The following is an 11,775-nucleotide window of genomic DNA, read 5'->3' on the forward strand; positions in this document are numbered from 1 at the left end:
TTTCCCGTTCCTTATAATAATAATTATTCAATCACACATCAATATTTTAATTTTTACTGAATAATATTTCCTAGCTTGAATAACTATTAATAATTTTTAAGAAATAAAACACATTTAATAAATGTTTTCAAACTGATCAACATGTCGAGTAATTATGATAATGTTGTACTCAATGAACGGTAAACGAATAGTTAGATTTAATGAGATGCTATGTACATATAGTCGGAATTCATTATGTAACGCGCGTTAGAAAGATCAACGCCTATCATCGCATTAGATCGATATGAAAGATATGTTGGACTCATAAAATTAAGTTAATCGTCGGAAAATAATTGCCGAAAATTAATAATTATATAACAATCGTGCGAAACATCGACACTAGAACTAATTCAAGTGTAACAATTTTCCTTAATCACATTAATATTATCCATTAGAATGGAATTTACGTAACTATTCAGGACTGTATTAATATCTCGGTTAACGATTTAATTCCATACTGTTCTAACGTGTTTATCTACTTTCTACGTGTTTACACCTTTCACATTTTGCGTGACATCGAGATGAATTTATTAAGAAATTTCAATCACGACGTTGTCAAGCTTAGTTTCAGTGGATTCTTATGTGCAAGGGAAATTATTAACGATACTTTTTTGTGACAAAAATACAATGATATGTTTACATAGGTATTACCGTTTCTTTGCAGTAAGATTCGCTTCGTTTCGTACGACCATTTAGAAAACGGCCTTCGAAGCTTTTTATTTGACACTGGTCGATATTTGTCCAGCTTCGATATTCCTCGAAGATTAAGTCACTTTGTACAGGATGCTCGAAGGAAAGCATTTTATGACTAGATTAACCCCTTTCGACAACATCGACAGTATATAGTCTTTCCTAAAATTTTCTATTCCGTTCCTCTTTCAAAGCTTCGATCGAATTGATTATACTTTTTGAACAACGTCAAGATATAACAATGTCTAATATTCCGCTACAACGCAAACGCTATCGCTAACGATATTAGTTAAAATAATATAACGCGCAACCGTGGTCTTTCAGGCGCGTTGCTTCCGGCTTTTAATACTATTCGCCGGCAGAACTCACTAGTGGATGGATAGCCACCGATGCTCCGGAACAGCTGACGGAATTTTCGATGTAATCTTGGAAGTTACTCTCGATTACCCACATTAGATCCTTATAACCAGGAATAACTCCCGTTGGTAGTCGACACTCTCCAGCTTGTTCGACTAAAAGGAAGTTGTCTGGGATGAAAGGAGTGTCGGTGTTCCACATGTAAATATTGGAATCACCTAAAAACACAATAAAAATACCATAAATAAGTTTTAGAAATGAAATCTAATTTAATTTAATTCAATTTCATTACCCTTAATTCTGAAAAAGATGGCAGATCCATTGTCAGTGCCCAGGAGTACGATCTTGTTCTTCTTTCTGCCGATGTCTACTATGGATCCATTCGCGTTTCCTGTTCTCAGATTCACTGCTTTGACCGCGAACATTCTGCTAGAGCTTAGATACGTAAAATAGACGACCGATCCGCAGCTTTTCCTTCTAACGAGCGCCATGTATAGGACGTCGGGTTTGTCTGTGTTGGATGCTACTGCTGATGGAAGAACCACGCGATATCCGTTATCAGTCGTGGCATTATAAACGATGATGGCACCGGTACCAGCGTCAGAAATGTACACATAGACTTGACCATCTTCTGCGTAGTCAATGACCATGTATTGGAGCTGCGAGGTACTGTCTACCAATGAGCTCAAGTCGATCACTTTTACAACCTGAAATCGATAATATTTCCTCTTTTTAGGATCATGGATTAACGATGATGCCATTTTCCTTCCAACGATTCAATACTTAATTGCTACCTTAGAGAGACGCTAACTGATGTTATAAATATCAATTTAATTTCGTTTATTAGGTGACGCATGGTTCGGTAGATGCCTCGGTAACTTTTAATTAAGTTGAGGCTTATAATCATATAAGGCTCTTGTAGCTTCAGATTCTAATCTCCCTATAATTAACCAGAATTTTACTTTCTACTATGTTTAACTGTCATTCTATTCATTCGGAACGATCCTATCGTCAACCACGATTCTACTTTACAACAAGTGTACATTTAACTCTAAACTTCATGTCCATATTATCTCACAATAATCTGGAATTTTATCTCCAGACGACTTCAACAGACTAATTTTACTTTCGCACAATCTTTGACCTAGATCAACGATCAAACTACCACTTACCTTCCCGCTCTTAGCGTTGACTCCAACGACCTTCGGAGGACATCTACGTACAGGCTGCTCCAAAGTGTTGACGATTCCAACATCGAGAACCCACAAGATATCTTGTACATCCAGAACTATATCTACCGCACTCTGCAGTGCCTGGCAATTTCCTTCTTCCTGAATTGCCCAGCAGGGGAATGGGGCTATCTTTGGCTCGCAGCTTTGCGATTTCATGGAAAGAACACCCAAAGTAAATGGTACTCCTGGTTTATAGCGTGGCAGAGCTAGGATCGCTTGGTCTTCGTATATTTGTGCTCTGGTAGCGATCACGTTTCTTGTGATGTAACGACCGCTTGTCTCGTAAATGTTTTTCGTACTTTGACATGGCCAATTTAGGCTAAGTCCTGAGAGGATCAAAGGTTTTGGCACCACTGGTTTACCGTTACTCGATGGTACAATATTTGTTACGGTCGTTAGGCAGAGGACGATGTAGATCAATCTTTTCATCCTATCGTTTCTCGTAGAAAATGATTTACGGGACTCTAAAAGGTAAGTGAAAAAAGAGAAAAGAATATGGGGAGTAAATATTAGAATTGTTCGAAGCTTTGAGCAATTGTATTCGGTAGAAACTCTATCCTGATTTTTCGTCATCGTTGTAGCTTCTTTTTATAAGAGACCAACCAAAACGCTTGCACACGAAAATCTCGAATATTCAGAACCAAATTGCGGATGTTTCTGTATTTATGAGAATTTTCGAAGGTGTAAAAATGTATGAACGTAGAACGCGTAGGATGTACATAATACACAAAAAATATAAGATATTTAAATTGCAGTGTATTTATTACGATATTTAACGAACGAAAGATTTCCGATTAGGTTCCATTTGCTTAGTCACGTTCACGCAAAAATATAGATCTGCACAAATACTCGTAGCCTAATTGTGACGCCGTAGAAACATGAAAGGCTTAAATTCTTGAAATGGAAAATCAATTAATTGGATGAGATAAAGACTTACGCGATTTTACGATGTGAACAACACAAACTTAATCTTATATCTGATATCTGACGCGAATCTTATATCTGATATGCAGCTTATATACAAACTGTCCGTAGAACCCTATGCAGCAATTAATCATGTACACTTTGTATATTTATAAAGTAGCGTGTTCTTCCGGTTGTCGCAATGTTTCCGCCCGGAGCGAGACGGCACGAACTCTTGAGAGCAACAAGGAAGCGTATTCTCGAAGTTATTTACCAAACAGCGAATAATGAACGAGGAAGCTTCGCTTGTAAGATGAACTTCCTTCCTTCGTATAAGAATTTTATAAATAAATTAATTATACTCCTGCATATATCAGTTTACACAAAATTACGTGACAAATACGTAATTCTGAAGTTATTCAAGCTGTATTAAATAACACTGACACGATCATAATGTTAGTTAATGAATATACCGATGACTAATTTGGTCAATCATCGTGACAATTAATTGTAAAACGATTATTAAACATCCGATCATTTACGAATCTTCCGGGTTCGATATATAGGATAACAATGTTAAGGGATGTCAAAATGCAAAATATTTCTTCCTGTATTTCGCAACATGGCGAACACATTACCTCGTATATAACTGGCGTAATTTTAAAGACTCTTCAGTTTAGTTTCCATAAAGAATACTATGTACATCGCAAGACAATTTATTTCTGTGTTTACGACGACCGCCATTGTGGTCATTCTTGCGATAACGAACGGTGGAAACGCGACTTTACCCGAAACCATAAAATGGACCGGTGGAAACTTCGAGTGGCCTTGTCCCACCACCAAGAACATGTTCAAAAGTAGTGGAAAATACATTTCGAAAAACATAATCGCGACCAGGGTCGCGCTGTATACCAACAACGCCATTGTGGCCCTTCCCAGGTACAAATCAAAGAATTGCAATTTCGATCCTTCAGACTCAGGAAACTGCTCGATGAATCGGCTAGAGTCTTTGGTAAAACTATTGGTATTACGTCTAATTCATTTCGAACAAACCGGTTTGCGATATAGGTACAGGGCTGGTATTCCCGTGACATTGGCGAAGATCTCTCAGGATGTTCAAAGCTGCGAAGCAACCCTGGTCCCCTATCCTTGTTGGTCTCTTCAGGAGGAAGGAACTTGCACGGCTCTGCAGAACGTGGTAGACATTTATCTGGATCCTCAGAACATTCTCTGGGTTCTCGATACTGGAGTGGTGAACACTTTGGACGAACCTATGCGAATGTGTCCGCCAAAAATCCTCGCTGTCAATGTCGTCACAGGCAAGGTAAGCGTCGTTTGCTAATCTACAATGTCTCTATGTAATCCTATTAATACTTTCGCCTAGCGTGAATAAAGTAGCTCCTTTACGCTTGTCAGTCCAACAGAAGCGAATGGATTATAATTATTATTATCACTACGTCAAATCTCATATCGTAGTATTTATTAACGAGGTTGAGATACTGCCACGATCACGATGTGTTGCAATTATCCTTCTAACTATTTCACACTTTTTAAATCACTTTTCACTTCATTCTCTGATATTTGACAATATTCAGCTATCTTTCAAATTGTCTCCAAAAAATGGGAAATGTCGTTAAATCCTATAGTTACCTCGTTATTTCTTCCATCGTTTCTCTGGCAGTTAGTGAAAACCGTAGAGCTGACTGGATTGACGAGTTCGGCGTCCCGATTGCAATACCTGGTGTCCGATTACAGTCAGGACGGCAGAGTGTTCGTTTATGCGTCAGACGCTGCGTCAAGAGCCATCCTCGTCTACGATGTCACCCTAGGTCGAGGCTACCGCGTCGTTTTGCCCCAAGCCGTCGCCATGGGCACAACCCGAAGAGACGTTTTGTATCTTGCACTTCTCCGACGTTCGGATGGGAGCACATGTTTAATCTTCACTTATTTAAGCAGTAGCCGTTTGTTCTCCATCAGAACGGAACATCTACGCAGTGGTTCTGCAAATGGCAAGATCCACGATCTTGGTATGAAACCGAAGAAGATGATCTTCTTGGGTACGGACAATGGCAGCGCCCTTTTTTTCCGGTACGAAGGCGAACCGGATGTTTACCGATGGGACGCGGTCAATCCATTCGTTTCACGATGTTTCGACAAGGTGTACACCAGTGCCGAATGTTCTCTTGTTACTCATGTGGTTGCCGATTACGCGAGAGGGAGGATGCGCGTGCTTGAATCGAATTTTCCCGATTATATGCAAGACTCGGTTGGATGCGGTGCCACACAGGCGTTGAATGTTATGTGATGTTGAGAATCGTAGGGTAGGTTTAAATTATAATGAAATATATTATTTTTCTATTTATCGTATCTTTTATTCTTAGCCTTGCCTCGTCTTGAAATATTTAACGTTCAATAGTTCTGCAGAGATCGACTGAAATGTTCGTAAATTTTCGATGATCCTACATTTTTATGGAAAGGAAAGAGAAACAAAGGAATTAAAAATATTTATGCACACAGTTCGACTGTCGATTCAAATCGATACCGTAAAACTACACAGCAGTCATTTCTACGGCCGTATGCGTCAAACAGGGCTATAAATCAAGATGCAAATCATTTCGTGAGGCTGATTATGTATCCCGTAGCTCTAATGCAACGGTACCAAGGAACTTCGTCGGAAAAAACGGAACCTTTCTCTCTTACAATCACTCCTTCGTTGCTGCGACCATGATTAGTCGGCGTTAGCCGACAACAAGAAACGTTTCCTCTAAATCGAACAGGCAATAATTCACTGGAACGTTGAAAAGATAAAATAGAACGTATATCCAACTTAATATTTTTTCCAGCTGTCACATTTGGCGAACAGTTGTGGTTATCAGGTCACGCAACTGCGCTAAGATTTGCACAGTTACATTTCTAGGTAAATGAGATCATTGTATAATAACAGTTGGTCGTGAAATATTTTGAAATTATGATATTTCAAAATGTTATGCACATACGTATTGGGTTGTCTCAAAAGTTTCTTACGTTTTAAAAGGAAATAACAGATGCGCAATATTTTTTTTATGCACAACATTTTTTATATCATTTTATTGAATTATGTACATAAAATGATAGATACGATAAATAATATAAAACAAAAAATGTCTTGCATCTATTGTTCCTTTGCAAAACGAAAGAAACTTTTGAAACAACCTAACACTTACGACTATCTTGAAATTCCCTTACAATCAATACGATTGCATAAATGTTTTAATAAAAAGAATTGGAAAGCGCGTGTCACAACGTGTTATCACGTTTCTGCAAAGAACGAAACTCTTTCTTCAAAGCAGAAACGCGGATTTCCATGAAAATCGATATACGGTATTGAATTTATTTCCTGCATTGCAACTATCCGAGTGAAAGCTCGTTCCATATATTGTTACGCATAAAATAATCCATAGCTCTTTATACCTTTCGTATTAATTACCATTTACAACAGCTAATACGCATAGATCCAATAAAACCAGTCTAGAAAGTATTTTTTCAGCGTTGAATTTATTCGTTGAAGCGTTGGATATCTCGGCCTTGTATCGTTTCTACAAATTTTACTATTTGGCATTTTAATTATTTTTCTATTTCTAGGTTTCCAAAGCTTTCAGTTCTAATCATTGTCAACACAATAAATTAAATAAAAATTCAACTATGTCGTTTATGCTAATTGGGTGGTATAGCGTGCACGATTACCATCAAAGTTTCTTATTATGACACGCGTAAAGGTCTGCTGGGATCACGACTTCGTTTAATTAGCCTCTTGCGACGTGTATGAGCGTGGCCGCTGTCGAAACGTGTTCCAACCATGGTTGAGAAAAAAATGATAGTTACTGGAGCTACTACTCTACGAAGACACGTAATTGTAGATCACTTGACGAGGTGATTTACTACTCACCATGCTATGTAATTTTCAAGCGGATTTTTTTTATAAATTTCCACGTCAACAATTATTAAGCGTATTTATTTGCAGATTATACAATTTTATAATGCAGTAAATTATTGCGTTGGCAAATATGTGATTGCGGATTTTGTCATTACCACTTAATGACAAAATCCGTAATCACTTATTTGCCAGTCCAGTAGATAATAATATAAATGAAATAAATATTTTGAAATAACAAATGAATATTACGAGATACTTAAGTTTCTTCAAACGATATCGAAAGTTCCTAGAAACGTAATTTGATGACCGAAGCTATCAATTAATACTGATTGCAGGGAGGCTAGAAAGTTAAGTGGAAATCGCGAATAGATATTACGAATTCCTTTCACGTAGTTAACAGCGTTCGAGTTCTTCTAAATTTGGTATCTTTGATTCGTTCCTCAATAGGATAGCTTGTTGTGGTTGCTAGAAATCAAAAAATAGAAAGAAAGTTAGAATCGTGTGGTGTTCCACTTTTATCGTTTCTTTGGAACAGGTCTAGCGCGATTTAAACCTGTCGTTCACCGTGTCTTGTCCAATACGTCGCGTGTCAATAGCAATCTGTATTTTACATTTAAGTAATTCTATCGTACGTTTGGTTTCAGATTTACTAAAATTTCAGGTTTCCACATCTTAATTTTAAACTTTAACGTTTAAATTTAAATTTAACGTTAAAATTAACGTTTAAATTTAAAAGCTTAGAAGTTGAGACATTTCAGAGTCTACGTTAAATAGTTTAGAAATTGAAAAATTGAAAAATCCAAGTCTAGAAATTCAATAATTTGAAAACTTAAGTTCAAATTAAATTTAAGTACAAATAGCTTTAAAAATAAAGAATAAAAGATTGCGTGCAAGATAGCGATCGAGTTTCGATTTTTGACCGTACGATTATCCGAGCGTGCAATGTAGCTATTTTGTACCACCGATCGAATCGTTTCGAATCAACCACATTAAGGGTGATATTTTGAAATCTTGATCGTGACAGATTGACACGCGCTTACTAAACGGACGATCATGTTTTTGTAAATTGAAACTTCAACACAGATCAGCAGCTGTGTGTATAATAATATGGAACAATTTTTCAAGCGATAGTCAAGAAGCGTGAAGTTTTTCGCAACAAATCGACCGTAACATTTTTTCCCTCTATTCTTTTCTTTCCTATCTGCTGAATGCCGGCGTTAATTAGATTTGATGGGATCCAACGATTACGCGGCAATTACTGAAACCTCGTTACTCGAATTATACGATGATTAGCACTATGTGATGATATAACGAATTAACAGAGTGTATCATTCTACTCGTACTAATCTGATGAATGATTGATGCGTTTTTATTCTCCTCTCTGCGTTTTTTCCAACGTCCCAAACTTTAAATCCCTTACAAATTTTGCTAAAAATTATCGATATTAAAAAAATATGTATCTATCTGCGATCTAATTTTTCTATCAACAAAAGTTCTTTCGCGTAAAAAAAATAAACGACGAAGGTCTAAAACGGATAATTCAAAATATATATTTATTTTATTTATTGTCATTATTTTTTACCGTTGACTCCTTTCCATTCTCTTAATTTGCAAAACCTTACAAACACCGTCTTCAAAAAGAGGCTTCGTTCTACGCATGAAAAATATGTCAGAGAATAAAAAAATTTCTTTATGGGGAAAATTTTCTTCCAAAAATTCACCGGCGCAAGTAACTGAGGCGTGGCACGACTAAATAAATAAGCGAGACTAAACCAGTGGAATTCAGCAAAAGATCTCGTAACTCAGAATGTGTGCGACAATGGTGTACATGGTCGAGCAACCGCGTTTGAACTTTCCAAGACGGACACGTATGCGTGCATGCGACGCTGTTCCGTATTGCAGAAGAATGAATTCGGTATGGAAACACACTAAGGAGCCGGGTTCATTGAATCGCTTGACGCAAGTCCTACAAAACAACCTTGCAGCACCCGTGCTTTTGCGCGGGTAGACCGTTGTGTCTTTGTGAATAATCTGAACGTGAAACGACTTATGCAACGAAAGTGTCCGAGTAGCGAGACTTTGTCCAGATTTCTCGCGGCAGATAATTGTTTTCCTCGCCAGTCTGCTGATGATAAGGCGAGAATTATCGGTTTCAAGCGGTTTTAGTCGACGGTACCTTGGATTCTTGAAGAATTATAAAACGAAACAACAATTCAAAATTTGATAATAATAGATTGGACTATTTGTGTTGTCGATGATTTGTTATTCGAAGGAAAATTTTAGGTATCGTGGTTGTGTAGAATAATTAGACGTAATCATTGGAATTGGTCGCTAGTCTAAAGAAAAGAGACGAATGATTTCGCACAAAAGACGCGTACCTGACCTTTAATAGTCACAAATCATTTATCTACTGTCACTTTCGCGGCTTCGCTCGACTGTAACGTTACAGTAGCACATGGTTCATAGATTCTATATATTCTTTACGAACAAGAAAAGTCGTTGATAACAACGATAAGTTACTCTACTGGTCGTAACAAACTGGTACAAAGTATCAATCACACGATCGTAACTAGACTGCGGCTATTAGTGTGAAAAGTACAAGTAGCATTCTGTGAATGTTGAAAATTTCCTGTAACAGTCTGATCGTAAAAATCTCCAAATAACTCAAATTTAACCCCGGTAAAATTTTGCAGGATCCAAGCTTACAGAACCTTGGTGGATTTAAAACTCAGCTCATTACATTTGAAAGTATGAAATCCGATACGTGATGGATAATAGACGTTCTAGAAAAATGATCATTCTCCTGGGGAACATAATGCCAAGCACGATTCTGAATCACGCGAAGTGACAAATGATCGTCGTTGGTAATCGTTTATCGAACATCCGCCCTGTTTCGCATGATCAATCACGGTGGAAGGGAAACAGTGAGATTTCGTTGCTTCCGTTTTTCCGTGGGAGTTCTTGCGACCCTATGCACGCAGCTATTCCCATGATATTTCAAGTCGAACATCTTGCGTAACCCTAAAATGCTTCATTCTTCACGGCTATAGATCAGCGACGCGGGCAATTCTTGCGCAATATTTACCTTGGTACCCCGTAATTTCTTTTAGTCTTGATTGGAATCGACTGACGAGGGCCGCCTTATCGCATCCGTTTTATTGGAATTGTTCTTAAGAAATTGGCACGCGAATCTTGTTCAACGTTACTTCAATCGACGGATACTTTCTGATAAATCTGAGTTTTGCGAGGTCTTTTGAATTCATTTATAGCTGCTGTTTAATCCTCTTTCGTCTCTTTTCTCTATTCTCGCGAATAGAATAAAATAAAAAATATATATACACGTAACATGAACGTAAAATTTGCAAAGCATGTCGATAAATCTTATTTGCGTGATTAAACGAAGATTTATATTTTAAGGCAAGAATTATTCTCGAGACAAAGAAAACTGTTCTATTGTATTTGATACCGTGAAACGGTTTATTCCAATCGATTGAATTCATCTTACACGATTTGTCGTTAAAGTATACGTTGGGCTATAGCTAAAGAGCGAACGAAACGATGAATGCCGTGATTAAAATCAAGTACGGTATCTCCGATACATAGTCGCACCGGCGCGCCAAGAAAATGGCAATTGAACGAGCTACATTAGTGGTAAATGTTATGTGGAAGGCCTTGATACGTAACCCCGATCGAAAGTCCCCGGAACTATAGACCGCTCCCACTCTTCTTGATACACCTACGTTTTTGGCTGGCTCGTTCGAAAAAAATGTAGCAATCTGACCCTGGAGAGATGCGAAGAACAGAAATTACTTTCGTAATAGACGATAGAGCAGACATGTGTCTAATATGGTTAACTGTTAACTAAATTTATTAGAGCTATTTGTTAGAACGAGTAGATAATACAAGTGGACCAATGGAATCCGAAGCGTTTGAAACGAAATACTTGCAATTTTCTCGTTTGTATTACAGCTGGGATACTGCGTTCCATGTGAGCGTTTTACGTAGCTGGTCACCACGAATGTTGAATGTTAGTCCTTGTAGTATTGTCAGTAAATCGCTTTCTCCACTATAGCGATTCGTATCGGATACACTCTGATTCAAAGTCCTGAACTCTCAAATCGTAACCTTTGCTCACGTAATATATGATTTCCTCAAATATGCCGTATCATTGAAACGTTTTAACGATGTCATTGAATCGTTAATACCATAGAATCGCAAGTTCGGGAGATTTTAGAATTTTATAAACCTAATCTTTTAGCTACAGTGTATAAGAAATGAAAATTATCCAACCAGAACTTCGAACCACAGGTAGTGCAATTTCTTTTCTGCGAATCTTTACTTTTATCGAAGAAAGTTCCGGACATAAATATTCCAGAATTATTTCAAATTTTTCGAAAGTTTCGAAAACCTAAAAAAGGAACACTGTATTCAATGTGAGACAAAAACCAAATCCCGTTCGACTCATCCTTATCTTAGTTCAAAATTCCACTTTTAAAAATCTAATCTACCAGAATTCAAGTTCACTTGAATTCTACCGACATTCTAGCGTAACTAATTTACAGAGAAAATTCGAAAGTAGCTTTTAAAGATCAGTGGCAAGATCAATGGTAACCTTTGTCGAAAACACACCCACCTTGGTTT

At 37.5% G+C, this 11,775-nt stretch overlaps 2 protein-coding genes across 3 annotated transcripts; one reads left to right on the forward strand and one right to left on the reverse strand.

The window, feature by feature from the left end:
• Nucleotides 1-93: 93 nt before the first annotated feature.
• Nucleotides 94-3,379, reverse strand: LOC100648898 (major royal jelly protein 1). 2 transcript variants are annotated; one of them, XM_020863790.2, is made up of 4 exons: nt 3,256-3,370; nt 2,259-2,782; nt 1,379-1,793; nt 94-1,304 (listed from the first exon to the last, which is right to left on the reverse strand). In XM_020863790.2, the coding sequence occupies exons 2-4, from the start codon at nt 2,745-2,747 to the stop codon at nt 1,078-1,080; spliced, it is 1,131 nt and encodes a 376-aa protein (XP_020719449.1). In that variant the 5' UTR covers nt 2,748-2,782; nt 3,256-3,370; the 3' UTR covers nt 94-1,077. The 2 variants fall into 2 exon arrangements, with proteins under 2 accessions (XP_020719449.1, XP_003396516.3); XM_003396468.3 differs by having other exon boundaries at nt 2,259-3,379.
• A 498-nt stretch (nt 3,380-3,877) lies between these two features.
• LOC100649020 (protein yellow) lies at nt 3,878-5,583 on the forward strand. The gene is made up of 3 exons (XM_003396469.3): nt 3,878-4,160; nt 4,290-4,545; nt 4,903-5,583. Exons 1-3 carry the CDS (start codon nt 3,919-3,921, stop codon nt 5,524-5,526), a joined length of 1,122 nt encoding a protein of 373 aa, XP_003396517.1. The 5' UTR covers nt 3,878-3,918; the 3' UTR covers nt 5,527-5,583.
• The last annotated feature ends 6,192 nt before the right edge of the window (nt 5,584-11,775 follow it).

Source organism: Bombus terrestris, chromosome 7 (assembly GCF_910591885.1).
Source record: "Bombus terrestris chromosome 7, iyBomTerr1.2, whole genome shotgun sequence".
NCBI lineage: Eukaryota > Metazoa > Arthropoda > Insecta > Hymenoptera > Apidae > Bombus > Bombus terrestris.